At 35.3% G+C, this 15,890-nt stretch overlaps 1 protein-coding gene across 1 annotated transcript; it reads left to right on the top strand.

Annotated features, from left to right (window-relative positions):
- Positions 1 to 7,268: 7,268 nt before the first annotated feature.
- On the top strand, positions 7,269 to 12,480 carry LOC121804364 (protein ZINC INDUCED FACILITATOR-LIKE 1-like). Its single transcript, XM_042203859.1, has 16 exons — positions 7,269 to 7,514; positions 7,913 to 7,953; positions 8,482 to 8,542; positions 8,611 to 8,713; positions 8,790 to 8,892; positions 8,993 to 9,046; positions 9,736 to 9,798; positions 10,174 to 10,223; positions 10,316 to 10,391; positions 10,756 to 10,956; positions 11,039 to 11,126; positions 11,354 to 11,439; positions 11,525 to 11,632; positions 11,844 to 11,888; positions 11,978 to 12,066; positions 12,154 to 12,480. Exons 1-16 carry the CDS (start codon positions 7,364 to 7,366, stop codon positions 12,290 to 12,292), a joined length of 1,458 nt encoding a protein of 485 aa, XP_042059793.1. The 5' UTR covers positions 7,269 to 7,363; the 3' UTR covers positions 12,293 to 12,480.
- The last annotated feature ends 3,410 nt before the right edge of the window (positions 12,481 to 15,890 follow it).

The following is a 15,890-nucleotide window of genomic DNA, read 5'->3' as shown; positions in this document are numbered from 1 at the left end:
CCAAACACTAAAGTTGAACAGATAACTGATAATCCTACGAAAAAATGAGTAACAAAAAACATGTTTTTAGTCTCCAATCAAATCTCTTATAACATTTCATTCTTTGATACTTTCTTCTCCAAATTTGAGTTAGGTTTGAATCCTTGAAGGATCATTATGTTGTGAATATTTCAGTATCAATCAAATAAGTCTGCTTCAACGGTAGGTTTACCAGTTTAGTATCGATATCTTCCGTGAACATTTAAGATAAAATATTTCTTAAAAATTAAAAAGTGAACTTCATAATTAGTTCCTAGAAAATGATGTTTGTTTGTACCTTTTAGATTCTAAAATAGTAGGAGTAGGAAAAATCGAGTCAATGGATCTAGAAAAGGAAAAATCACATTTGAAGTTTTTATGGTGACCAATGGCCATTTTACCCTTTTAGACCATAAAGGTTGTATGATTTTTTTTTATTTCGCATTATTGTATTATAATGAAACCATTATCACTGTAATTAATATAGTACTACTCCACATGTCAGATTTATTCATTATTGTTTTTACTCCTATTAATTTTTAAATTTTCAATAAATGACTCCCCTCTCAATATTTCAAGGATTCCAATGATACACATCATTTTCTAAAGAATTAATCATGAAGTTTTAATCATTATAGTGAGATAAAGTGAACGGGGTTGGAATTATCACGTGTGTAAAAATGTTTTGGTGATGCATTGAAAAATTCTTCAAGTTTGACTCGGTGGGCCATCTGTGCATGAAGAATCAAAATTGAATTTGAGATTCACCTAAAATCAAACCAACGGCTTGTTTGCAATATATTCCACACCTTACTATTTGCATAGTGTTTTTTTCTTGTTCTTGTCTACCGAATGAATTATGACAAATTAAAATTCGAGGGAATATTCCACTGTACGATTTTTTTTGCATAGACATAACAATTACTCCTATTAATGCAAGTTGATTACTATTACTTATATTCCAAAATGGTACTAGGGAACATCCACAATGGCGCCCGTCCCGGCAGACGTCCGGCCGGCGTGCCAGAGTTCCGCGCGGGATATCCGCCATTGTGCAGCGGTGACGCGGATACGGACGTCTGCTGCGGACATCAGAGTTCCGCGGTGTTACCGGGACGTCCGTCGCGACGTCCTTGCGGACGTCCGCTATTGCGTTGACTCCACGGACGTCCGTCGCGACGTTCTTGCGGACGTCCGCCATTGCATTGACTCCACGGACGTCCCGATTATTTTATTATTTCTTTTTTGAAAATTCTATAAATACGGCTCGTTAAACTTCATTTCATTCGCACCACTTGTATTAACGAGTATCTCTCTCTAAATACTTTTTTAACTATGTAATTTTTTTAATAATTATGTATGTTTTTTTTGTACTATGTATGCTTTTTTTTAAATAAAGTGGTTGCAATTCTCTGTATTTGTGTCTAAATTTTAATTCCATAAATTATTTAATTTGGTGAATTTGTAAATTTTTATTATTGTGGGAAGTCCGTCGAGATGTCTTTGGGGATGTCCGCCACTGTGCAGTGGGATGTCCTTATGACGTGGCAGTGTAGTGAGAAGTCCTTATGACGTGGCAGAAGGTGTTTTTGGGATGTCCACAGGATGTCCGCCGGGGCATCCACACCACCGTGGATGCTCTTAGGAGAGAATTAAATGCAATAGGTTAGAGCACGTATCATTATACGGACAAACACTTTTGTGTATTCAAAATAACTTTTTTGGAAATTCTGAAAATATTTTTTGACATGATTGAAAATGATGTTTAAGGATGATTTTATTGAGACTTAACTTGTGCACTAATAAATGTTTTGGGGGTATTTTAATTATTTTTAGTAGGTGACCTATTCCAGCGTGCGTATATAGTACTACGTCTCATCACAATATAAATACTACTACTATGAATGAGAAAGGAGTTAAACTTACAAAGGAATTTTCGCCACCCGCAACGCGTTGCACGGGTGACCCGTATTTCGTTCCTCCGTGACGGAACGGTAGCGGGACGCGTTGCAGGGTCTCGCCCCGTCACCATCCCACCGGATCGCCCGTCCCTCCGAGACCCGTTGCGAGACGTCTCGCCACGCCCTCCTGCGAAGTGGCTAGCTCCCATGCCATGCGTGACGCCCACTCGCCGGCCCGCGAGTGGGATTCATCCTCATTGGCAAACAGTAATATTAAAAATTAAAAATTGGCAAACAGTAATATTACCGTTTTATAGCTGTTTTCCTTTTTTTTTAATTTTTTTATTTTTTACTCTATAAATACTCCTAATTCATCCTCATTTCACACACAACTATAGATATATTCTTCTCAAATCATCTCCATTTCCTCTCCAATTTTCATCTCAAATCATATCTCTTTTATTCTTCCACCAAATTTAATCGATCTCATGGATCCGTATGAGCAAATGCGTCGAATAATGGAAGAATCACTTGAATAAGATCGACGTCGGGAGTCGGAGGAAGTCGCGCCGCCCCAAAGACGCTCCCGGACTTACATCCATCGTAACCGGGAGGAAGCCGCCTCAAGGTTAGTCCGCGACTATTTCTACGATAACCCGGTGTGGGGAGATACCTACTTCCGTCGCCGTTTCCGCATGCGGCGACCACTATTTCTCCACATCGCAAATACATTGGCGGCCCGGTGAAGAGTTCTTCCAAGAAAGGTTCGACGCCGTCGGCCGTCCCAGTCACACGACGCTGCAGAAATGTATTGCAGCAATCCGTCAGCTTGCGACTGGACAAACGACGGATGTGTTCGACGAATAACTCCACATTGGAGACAACACTAGGAGAATGTGCTTGCTCCAATTCTGCAAAGGCGTCCGGGCATCCTTCACCGATGAATTTCTCCGGAAGCCAAGCACGACAGATTGCCAGTTCCTGCTCCGCCTTCACGAAGAAGTGCACGGGTTCTCCGGGATGCTTGGCAGCGTCGATTGCATGCACTGGCAATGGAAGAATTGTCCGGTGGCGTGAAGGGGGTCGTACACGAGCGGCCACAAAGGCACCCACCCCACCGTTATACTCGAGGTCGTCGCCGACTACCGGCTATGGATCTGGCATGCGTACTTCGGGGTCTCCGGCTCGAACAATGACATAAACGTGCTCCACCAATCCGACCTCTTCGCCGATGTTTTGGATGGTAAAGCGCCGGCCATCAACTTCACCGCTAACAACCGGCGCTATAAAATGGGGTACTATCTTGCCGATGACATCTACCCGAAGTGGCCAACCTTCGTGAAGACGTGCACTAGGCCTGTGGAACAAAGCAGACGCTTTTTGCGCAGAAGCAGGGGGCTGCTCGGAAGGATGTGGAGCGGGCGTTCGGGGTTCTCCAAGCGCGCTTCAACATTATCAAAGCCTCGGCTCGTACGTGGTTCATGGAGAGCATGGTCGACATCATGTATACGTGCATAATCTTGCACAACATGATTGTCCAAGACGAAGGATCCGAGGCGGGAAATTGGTTCGACCCTGAAGCCCTCCGGAAGCTCAACCGCAACTAGTCCGTCTCGAAGTGGAGTGCATCCGTCTATACAAGAACGGTTGTCTATTCGGGCAAGGACACGTGACTCTACCGCCCACGCCCAACTCCAAGATGATCTAATGGAGCACATTTGGGCAAACTTTGGCGGATGAAATTAAATTATGTATTTTTAATTTTTTTAGGATTTTTAATTATGTTTTTTAATTTTTTTCGAATTTTATGTTGTAATGTTATTTCATTTTTAATGAAGCGTGTTTTTTATTAATTGAATATGTTGAAAAAAAATAAAAAAATGAAATTGAATGAATAGTAATTTAAGGGACGGTTAAAGGACGGATAAGTGACGGAGGGTTGCAGATTCCGTCCCTTAGTTAAAAGATGAAGTAAAAAAGTACAGTGAGACCTATGAATAGTGATTTAAGGGACGGCTAAGAGACGGATAAGTGATAGCGTTATGGATGGCCTTATTACTTATCTCTACAATATTTTATTTTAATTATGCGCCTATTGATGCAAATTAATTTCTTTTGGGGTGTGCTTTTCTGAACTATTTTTTCAATTTTTGGCATTTACTCTCCAAACATGAATACTCAACTCCAATTTTCAAATCATCACTATAATTAATAAAAAGTAGATATTCTAAGCATGTTGAGAAAAAACCAATACCGGTTAGGAATTTTTTTATACTTATCTAGAAATGAAAAATATAATTAATCTATAATTAGTACTCCCTCCGTTCCATAGTAAAAAGATGTTTCTTTTCAGCAGGGACGGAGATAGCATAGGCCAAGCCACCACTCTTGCAGGGCTTGGCCATTGCTTTCCTCCCAGAGACCGCGTATGGAGGAAGAAGATGAGAGAGAGGAATAGAAATGACTTGTATAATTACTCTATGACATAGTGGACAGAGCCAACTTTTATTTCCCTTTATTGATTTATGCGATTAAGAGCATTTGGTAATTTCATTTCTTATTTAGCGTGATTATTAGTTTAAAAATATATTACTATTTTTCCTATCTCTAAAATTGTTTAAAGAATCAATTACTACTAATAAAAATAATTATTTGTCTCATATTTATTTTCGATCTTTATGCCAATACATATTGATTTACTGATAAACTCACGGTACACTCATATTTTATTATAAAATTAATATATAAAACGATTCATTATCTACTAACTTTTCTATTCCTTCCGTCTGTCATTAGTGGAAAATAATGTTTACCTAGTACTTATTTATAGTAAAAGTGAACTAACACTCCTAATGACGGCCGAACTAAAATGGTAAATCGGGACTCCTAATGACGGACGGAGGAAGTACCATTTTGAATTTACATTTTTAATATTTGAAACGAGTAAAAGTAGGATAAGTAATCGCAGATGGTTGGAGTGCCATATTTAGGTCAAATTAATAATTTTACAACTCAATTTGCTAACTATTAGGATATCAAGATACACTATGATATATGAAGATATTAATATACTTGTATATACTAATATTTTCTTAGAATTCGCAAATCAAAAATCCTAGATACACCACTGCGGACCACTAGAAAAGGCAAGCAAGCCGCTATTGGAGATTCTAGGAGCATCGCGCGTCCTACCGTACTTATCGTTACATTTAAGCACCGGCTCAATTCAAGTTCTGGTTCCATCCCTGTTTTTCGGCATTAAGAAAAATTGTATTAAGTGAGGTAAGAAAAAGAAGAATAAAATAGGAAATGAAAATGGTAGATAGATAAAGAATGAATAATAAAGAGTAAAGTAATTGAGAAAAAATGTGTTGACTTTTACTAAAAAGAGAAATGACTATATAACTATGGAACGTACCAGAATGACAAAATGACTCCTTTACTATAGAACATACCAAAATGGTAAAATGACTCCACTGCTATGGTACGGAGGGAGGAAAGGGACAATCGAACGTGACAAACGGCGCCGTAAGGATATAATTAGGTGTGTGTTCGTGAACCGTGGAAATGAAAGAAAATAAATTATTATTTGACCCCGTCACGCCGTGTACTTACAATCTACAACCGCTGAATATCAAATATAAATATTCCTACATCCAAAAATAAACACTGGTTTAAATATAACAATTCCAAGTCATACATGAATCAAGAAAATATACTTATCATTGTTGTGTCGAATCCTACTACTTACATTAATTTAACACAATTTAAACCATGTGTCATTTAAAGGCAGTTAAGGTCGGCCATCCAAATAAGTCACATACCAGTTTTAGAAAAAACTCTCTTACATTAATATAAATATACTATTTTCTCTCTCCACCTAACACACAAAATAACATCTCCTAATGTGTTATTTCTCCAGTATGCAATCTATTATGAGACGGAGGAGTAGTAAATTTATTGAAATTCTGATACGTAAAAAATTAAATGTCATATTTATGTTCAAGCTAATGTTTTTTTGGAAATAAATGTAAAGAAAACCAAAATAATTATTTTAAATAATAACTATAACATTTTATTTTGAGCATTAGTACTAAAAATACTAATTTCATACACGGATAAATTAATTGATGAAAAATAAAACTTTGTGAAGTTATGTTCTGTCTTCAAATATGATCAAATTTCGCTATTTAAATTCCTAGTATTATTCTTATAGTGATAAAATGCAAACTCTATATATAGTACAAACTCAAAATGCAAACTCTATATATGGTACACGCTCTAAAATATGATTCGACAACTATAAAATGTCAATTAATTACAAAATAACAGTAACAAAAAATATCAATACAGTGTCAACACAGTATCAACCGTTGACACTGTGTTAACATTTTTTGTTGCTATTTTTTGTCATCCATTATCATTTTCTAATGATCAAGATCATAATTTAAAATTTATAAAATATTTAACTGATTGCATTTAATTACCTCCTTATTCTTATATCTAAATACCTTGTACTATGATTTATATTTAAAAACCAATGATCTATTACGTGGTAGCATCATCTATTCATCATTTATCTAAGATTATCATTGCATCGAATGTTAGCGATCAACAGTCGATGACAAAAATAAATAAATAAACGTCGTTATATAAGTATATGTATAATGCCATTGACTTCATCATAAGTCATAAATAAGGAGCTCAATTCCAATTTCGTTACGTACGTATATCAACCCCATAACCAAACAAATTATATGTCACATATCAATTCTAACTACATTTGTGTACGTTAGTTTATATTTTTTTCAAGCTTAAATAATTACTATAACTTTGATTTGAAGATGTTCGAATATGATAACTTTGACTTTGAGACAATAATCTACGAATTAATATTATTTCCCTTTTAAATTATTATTATTTGCTGACTAAAAGGCCATGAATGAAGTTAGGATTTTGTAGAATGATCATTTTTCTACCACAAATAGTATCGATGGTAAAAGATTCAAGTTTCAATATAAAATAGGTAAAATATAAAAAAAATAGAGAAAAAATATTATTGATGTATTACTAACTAAAACTTTACTAAAAACATAAAATGACTAATTTTGCCGACCACCAATAATGAAAAAAACATAAATATTGATTATAGCCTTTTTAACAAGTTTATCAGTTTTTAAATGTTTTTATTTCAAAGTACCTTTTTTTTAAAATAATATTATTGGTTGTAAAAGCATACAAGTATAAGGAGTAATAAAAACAAATAAAATTGGCCAATTTTTTCAGTATCGTTAACTTGAGGTGCTCGTCTTTTTGTAGGATCACACAAGATGGAATATCATTCATGTGCTTCGCATGTACGTATTTATGCGTGTATATATAGCTGGCGTGGCTCTCATTTTGAGCGAGCCCAATCAAACGCGCGAGAGAGATAGAGATAGAGAATGGCTGCGATTGATTATGCAGAGAGCTTACTGCAAAAAGATGAGTACGTGGAGGGTTGCCCAGGCTGTGCGGTCGATCGCCGCAAACAATTGCAGAGAGGCATGCCTCTCAAGCAAATTCTCACGGTCTGGATGATCGTGCTCGCCACGGGTAACTGAACCCTTCCTCTGCGTGTGTGTGCGTGCGCCGTATGGTTAATCGAAGAATCCAGAAACCTTCGCGATTGTTGTTTTTCTTAATTATCTGTTTCATTTTCTATTCTGCCGCTTCAATTTCCATATAAGAAGCACCTTTTTTGTGGTAATTCATCGGCATGAGTAGTAATAGTTTGAATCAAGGAGAGTGCGTGTGTGTGAATCATGACTACTCAAACATTTGCTGTTTGGTCGTGTCAGGGGTTATGTTTCACGAATTGCTTAAATTTCCGTCATGATTCCAGCGATGAACGAACTTAGTTTCATTTGATTGCTTTAGCATTTGCGAATTGCGACCTCCATCACTTCCTTGGTACTGAAGCTTCTTTTCTCTGTTCCATTGCTTGTCTACAGCTCTGACAATAGCATCTCTCTACCCGTTCCTCTATTTCATGGTAAGCATATGACTCTTTTCCATCATCTGTCTGTTTTAGGATGGTATGTGTTGTTTCCGAGTTGAACAGTACAATTTTGGTAGGTCTAAAGGGTCATTAACTGAAGAAAGTTGAAAATATGTGTTGAAATCAAATTCTGGTTTAATAGGTCTGAATAAGAAGAATGAAACTTACACTTGCTAAAAATACATATCTGCCGTCTAATTTGATGGAAATTCTTATGATTTTATCCGGTAACGAGTTACCAATATAAAATTACATACAGATCCTAGGAAATTTGAGGGCATCTTAATTTGTTTCATGGATGTGTACTTTCACTGTTTTGATGAATTTTGTATTCTTCTATACTGTTTACTAGCCTGTTTTTTATAGTATGAAACATGTTATCTGCATTTTCTCCTCCTATATCATGTTAAACTGTGAAGATTATCGGAATAATTTTTTGCCTAAAGTGGAAACATGTGGTCTGGGCTGATGGCAGAGTAGCAAACTTAATTGTGTATCATTTTTCCTTTGTCACTGTTCCAGATAAGGGATTTTCACGTTGCAGATAGAGAAGAGGATATTGGTTATTATGCTGGTTTTGTAGGTAGGCCAACCTCTTTTCTTCTTAATATTCTTAATTACCTTCCTCTACTTATTCTTCACTTTATGAAGGATGCTCATACATGATTGGAAGAGCTGTGAGTTCTACATTGTGGGGAGTAATTGCTGATAGATATGGTCGGAAACCTGTCATAATTATAGGCTGTGCCTCAGTGTCAGTAATCGATTTCTTTGTTTTAAGCTTCTTATCATTTTAGGCATCCAAATAATTAGGTGTTTGCTGTTTTCAGGGTTGTTTTCAACGCTCTGTTTGGCCTTAGTGTGAATTATTGGATGGCCATCATCACGAGGTTTCTTCTTGGTAGTATGAATGGCTTACTTGGACCAATAAAGGTATTAAGTGGTAATTTATATATCAACTAGTTGTTGTTTTTTTTACTTATTTTTCCCTGTTGGATTCCTCATTGTATTTATGGCTTCACTCTATGACCAGGCATATGCATGTGAAACGGTTCGTGATGAATACCAGTCGTATGGATTGTCAGCGGTAAGCCGTTGCTGTATGTTTTATAGTAATTTATTGTGTGTGCAGTGTGTGAATTGTGATACCAACAAATATGCTATCATATGGAGCAACTAACAGGATAATACATAATGGAAGAATACCTGCTGAGAGTGTGTGTGAAACCTCATAAAAATTTGAAGATCAACAATATCATCTACTCCATAAGATTGCATTGATTAAGAAAATAATGACAGGAATGATTTATACCTTAACAACTAAAATCTCTAGAATATAAATATACTCGTTTTTTTTTTTGTGACCACAATTTATTCATCTGCAGTAGTTGCAAAGACCACACTTCCACCATATTCCAATTAAAGATCTTCTCTCTTAAGCTTGTTTTAAAGAGCTTATATCTTCTACAGTGTATAAAATGTTACTGAAAAAACTGCAGTTACATCTATTAGATATGCATCGCTCATCTTCTTCCACACGGCCATTTGCGTTTTTGTAAAGGACTTATCAGATCCAAATGTTTTGTTTTAGCAGAAAACAGCAGCTTTGTTAGAAATATTGTCTGACACTTTGAAGGAACTTATAACCCTTAAAAACATCTTAGTAACTCTTCAGAAATATTTTTAAGAAGGCCTGAAGAGCTGACCTATTTTTGTTTCTCAAGTTACTCATTTTCAAATAGCGATTCCTGAGAATTCAAATTCAATTTTCCATAGGTTAGCACAGCATGGGGTACCGGATTAGTCATTGGACCAGCGCTGGGAGGCTTTCTCGCTCAGGTACTAATATATGGAGTATGAGTTTGTGTGTGAGCAAGTGAATTTGATCCTAAGTATGTTTTCATGTAGTGCAACAGCCAAATGTTAGATATGAATTTTCCATTCCGTAACCATTTTGAATTTATAAGGCCAAGGGGGAAGTTCTACCTATTCAACTACAGTTCATAAAATATACTGTAAGTAATAAAAAATACCGAAGGAACTTCAACCTGTAGTTTGTCTTTGGCAGTGATTGGTGACATATCTTTAAATTTTCAAAATTTTCTGAATGACAATATGTCTGAATATGTACATGTATGTGCGTGCGCGCACGCCTGTGCTTGTCATCACCAATTTAACAGTTCTTTTTTCCTTTGGTTCAATATTTGGACTAAGCCTGCAGAAAAATTCCCTGGAATATTCTCGTCAGATTCTTTTTGGGCGAGGTGCATATAGTGATAATCCATCGTATCTATTTCATAATCATTTCAGCTTTAGATTTCGTTTTATGTACTCTAATTCAATCACATTATGATAGATTCCCATATTTCCTGCCCTGCCTGATAACCTCAATATTTGCGGCAGTTGTGACTATCGCTTGTTTCTGGATCCCGGTACGTTTCTCCATCTCTCATGCTATTTACTTCTTGAAAGCTTAATGTGTTTTTTATGTTATAACAATATTAAGTTGATGACAAGATATATATCCATCTGTGAGCATTACCTGTTCTGGCAGTGCTCTGTGACTGCCAAATGTTTAGACAATGCAGTCAAGTAAAAGTTTAACTGAGCAGAGACCTGAGAGCCGTGTGAAAAGAAATCAATAGACGAATTAGGATGTTGTACTATGTGCATGTGATTCCAAAGAGTAATTGATATGTTGCATATCTCTTGTTTATATATAGTCATAATTATCTTCATCTAGAATGCTTAGATTTTCAATGTCAATTTGATCTAATGAATTTTTAAGAGATGCAGGAAACACTACACACACACATTTTAGTGAGTACATCTTCTGGAGGTTCTTATGATGCTTTGGAGGCTGCAACTGAACAGTCTGACATTAATGAGATGAAGGAAAATAAGGCTTCTAAGAAAAGCCTCTTTAAGAACTGGCCACTTATGTCATCCATCATAGTTTATTGCACTTTCTCACTCCATGATATGGCTTACTCCGAGGTAAGTACTAATATTTGATTTAACTTTTTAACTCCCTAACTTGCTTACCATCATGACAAGGTTCATTTTTATTCGTACGCAGATATTCTCATTATGGGCCGAGAGCCCCCGAAGACTCGGAGGGCTTGGTTACTCAACCGAGGATGTTGGATCAGTTCTTTCAGTCTCAGGTACGGTTGAACAGTTCCAGCTAGAGTATCATATATGGTATCCTTTGTGTAGTTATGAAGGTATTGAACTAGGTCAAAATATATTCTTTCATTATGTCAGCTTTTTCATAAGCCTATGGACAATCTATACTGTTCCACATGCTTACTTAGCTTCTGTGCAACAATATGTCATGCCTTAATAAGTATAGTTTTCCTCACTCGCTGTTGTCTATTTGTACAAATTTCAGGTTTAGGCCTTCTGATCTTCCAATCTTCCTTGTATCCGATTATGGAGAAACTCTTGGGTCCCATCATGATTTCTCGAGTTCTAGGAGTATGGCCTTGGAACTAGACATATGCTATATGATTTGAATATGATCTCCAGACATTATTTTGTTGAGGTTTCTTTTTGAATGCAGATTGTTTCAATTCCTCTGTTAACAAGTTACCACTACATAGCCATGCTATCAGGGATCACACTATCCATAGTGTTGAATATTGCATCTCTGTTGAAGAATGTCCTATCAGTAAGTGATTACACTCCTCCCTTTCCTCTTTGAAGGAATATAATACTACAAAACTATACCTTCTCTAGTTGTATATGCCCTTTTGCCACGTGAGTTCATTGCTTCATTATTTAGCAGACACAAAATTTACGTTGTGCAAGTAAGTAGATCTAGCGGAAGCATATTCATTAATACAATGCTGCACCTAATGGATTCTTTTTTGTTTGAGCAGATCTCCATAGTGACGGGGCTCTTCATATTACAAAATAGAGCTGTGGTAATTCTCCAATCGTTTCACACATAATAATTATCGAGCTTTCATGATTGTGCCTCTGATAAATGAGTGTATCGACTAAATGATCGCAGGACCAAGACCAAAGAGGTGCAGCAAATGGTCTGGCCATGACCTTTGTGTCACTTTTCAAAGCTGTTGGTCCTTTAGGAGGAGGAGCACTGTGAGTTTCTATTCATAGTCGTATTCTACGTTTGATCGGGTTTGCAGTAATGACTTCACAGTGTGCATATTGTCTCGATTTATGCAGGTTTTCTTGGGCAGAAACACGCCTAGGTGCGGATTTCCTTCCAGGAGATCAAATGGTGTTCTTCATCCTCAACATTATTGAGGCAATTGCAGTTTTGATGACATTCAAACCATTCTTGGTTGAACGACGAAATAGCTGATTCAACGCTTCACTGTAATTCTTTGTAAGCCATTAATCTTCGCAACCAAAGCAAATATTTGCACGAAGATTGTCATGTTGTAACCAAAACTCTAATTCTTTTTGTAATAGAAATATCATGGATAGAGTTTGTAACTATGTAAAAGTTGACGTCAAAATTCATATTTTACTGTTGCGAATGTTTATTTATTTAGCTTATTCATACTCTATTTTCATCAATAATCAATAATATTAACTATATATAAAACCATCCACAACACTCGTCTTAGCCGGGTCCAATTTTACACACACAATAGGATTGATTATACTTGTAAATTATTATCCTATTTATTTAATTTGAAAACCTAAATTGAGTCATTCTCAAATAAATGGTCACAGTCCTAATAAAATTTGAGACCATGAAAATTCATGCGGCTAGGTTAGTAACTAGGAAACTTATAGTACATCTTTGCATATTTTAATAATTAGATTATATGGAATACCAGTGAATGAAATATAAATAAACAACTAAAAAGTGAAATTAAGAAGAAATGGGTTCAGCGGTTTCAACTCGAGTTTTGCGTTTTTTTGACCTGCTTTATCTCCCAAACGATAAAAAACTGACTTGAAGTGGAGTCGATTGACAATGATTGCAGGAAGAGAAATCAACGTCTATTTAGTTGGTAAATATTGCACGCCCAAATGTTTATTAAATCAATTTAATTGCACCAAATTAGCAAATAAGTACAAAAACAGGCACTTGTAGCAAGATGTCGGACTAAATTGCGTAATTATACATTATTATTGTCTAAAGAATATATTGTCGAAATGATCACAAAATGATTTTGGCTAGTGAGCAACCCTAAACTCTTTGTTTCTCTTAATAAACAAAGAGTCAGGAGCAAGAGAAGGAGATTCAAACAACGATAGGATATCCTAAGTCAAACAACGATACGATATTCTAAATCATTCGTTCAAACATAGCAGCAATAGCCAGCAAACTAAGAGTCGGGAGTAAGAGATGGAGATTCAAACAACAATACGATATCCTAAATCAATCGTTGATCACCATCTTATATCATCAGCCCATTCCTCTGCTTATCGTTCGAATCGAACGATTACAACTAGAAAACATAATTTATAGTAACTCAACCTAAAGGGAAACAAAGCATATCCACCACAACTTTTTCATGAGCATTCTAAATCCAGCTTTCAGAAAATTAATCTTTATCCATATCGCCCAATTTCGACACAACTTCTTCTACTATGAGCAAATCACCAGTAGAGAAATTGAAAGAACAATGTACACAGTAGACTCACCATCCGAGTCAGCACCATCTTCATTCACCCCTCTAGGAGTAGTACCCTCCTTCACATCACCGTCAACACCCCTACTCTCTTCTATATTAAATTGTTTTAAATAAATAAAGCCAATTATGTACATTAAAAATAGACTTGTAGGAGATTGACAATGATTGCAGGCAGAATCAAAATTGAATTTGAGATTCATATAAATAATCAACGGCTAGTTTAGTTTGTCAAATATTGCACGCCCAGTGTTTATTAAATCAGTTTAATTAATCGCACCACATTAGCAAATACTAATACAAAATCAGGCACCGTAGCAAATGTCTGACTAAATTGCATAATTATCCATTATTCTTGTCTGAAGAATAAATTCTGAATTTCAAATAAAGGCGACAATGCAAGATGAAGCATATAAACGTATTACGTTTTATTCCCTTCTAAAAGAGCCGATTCTTAAGTTTTATTCTTTTGAATATCATCCAAGACATCATATTCTAAACGTATGAATCAAAGCACAAAAATTTGTAATTTAATATATTATTATTAAATTTTATACTACTATAATTGACCAAAAAATGTAATTAAATGTATATTATCCATATATTTAAATATATTAGATTGTTATTTGTACTATTATTTAATCGGTATGCCATTTAATATCTTATATTATCAACTTAAAATATTTATCATTATATATCTTATTTCAATTTTACTATTATTAGTAAATAAACATCATATTTCATTAACTCACTACTCACTCTTACTTATACTACTACTATTCAAACTTTTTTACTAAAATTAATATATAAAGTTGAATTTACATTTTACTTTTTTAATTCATTTTATAGTACTTTATTAAAGATATGTGCCGAAATAAGATAGAGATATTTATTTATGGTTTGAAGGAGTATAGGACTATTTTATAAAAATAGAAATGATTTGGAATTTTGGGGCAAGGGAGTACCATCGTATTTGTCATTTATCAAGTACTCCATATCCAAACAAATTTTACACGTCGATTTGTATGTATATTTCCATTTTCATTAAGTATACATCAACTCCATATCCAAACAAATTTTACATATTAACTCAAATGACGAGTTGAATTACAAACCACATAACAATTTTAAATTCAGTCAGTATATTGTTTTTTTTAAAGTTAATTAATTTGAAAGAGGGCATGAAGATGTTCGATTAAGAACACTTAGGTATGAGATATAAATCTTCAAATTAACTCTAACAGCATTTCCAATAAAGATGGCAAATTGAGAGATAAAAGAGAAATAATTACCATATTTTTTTATAAAAATTATTTTTTTAGTGGAAAGATAAGATATTAAAAAGATAGTACTACCTTTTATTTACACAAAAGTAAAATATAGGAGTAGTAGTTATTTTTTTATACATTTTTCAGTTGACCATATTCTATTCAGTTGGAATTCACTAATACATATATTTAACTTTTTGAAGACTTAAATAATGTTGGTTTTTCTTTGAAATCATATGTGATACAAAGATACACTAACCGAGCGTAATACAACCCAAATGAAGAATAGAGATAGAAGTACAATAAACTGAATTGAAATAACAAAACAATAATCGAAACTGTAAGCCGTAAATAAGTTGTAAGCCGAGTCGATGAGTCCTCTTTCCGCAAGACGAGATACGTCCCGGTAGTGCTCTCGGATTGGCGTGTCGTCCCCAAAGATAAAATGGTTTCGTCTTGTTCGCTGCAGCACCGCAGACGGAACAAGCTTCGGCGAACTGGATGATGGCGATGGCAAAACTTCGATGGAAGACTATGCAAAGAGAGGGAGAGAGCTATGCAAAATGATATGCAATATTATTGTGTAGAGAATGGAATGGATGCATGCCTTTTTATAGGCCAAGTCCACTTATTTGAATTGATGGAGTCAACACCCATTATGTGTGTCATGATGGCTTGATTGTAACCGCCGGTGCTTACAAGCCGTTACGGACGTTACAAATGTCAACCATGGAACATGAACCTGGACGGATGTACCTAGACACCTCTCACGTAGTTGTTCATTCCAGAAATGTATCTGGACTACCCAATCAATGTGCACGCATTCTACGAAGCTTTCTCCGTATGCCATTTGCCACATTATTTTATCTACGTGTCCAAAATAATATTAATTAATTAATTAATTACATATCTCCATATATCGTGACATATTTTAATATATTATTTCTCACTCACCGGAATCGGCTTAGAGAAAATGAATATATCACAATCATCTACTCGGAACGTAGATCGATTACAAAATATTTAATTATTTTTAAAATTAAAT

Source organism: Salvia splendens, chromosome 5 (assembly GCF_004379255.2).
Source record: "Salvia splendens isolate huo1 chromosome 5, SspV2, whole genome shotgun sequence".
Lineage (NCBI taxonomy): Eukaryota > Viridiplantae > Streptophyta > Magnoliopsida > Lamiales > Lamiaceae > Salvia > Salvia splendens.
Note: the sequence above shows the minus strand (reverse complement) of the source record. Positions and strands in the feature narration are given on the sequence as shown.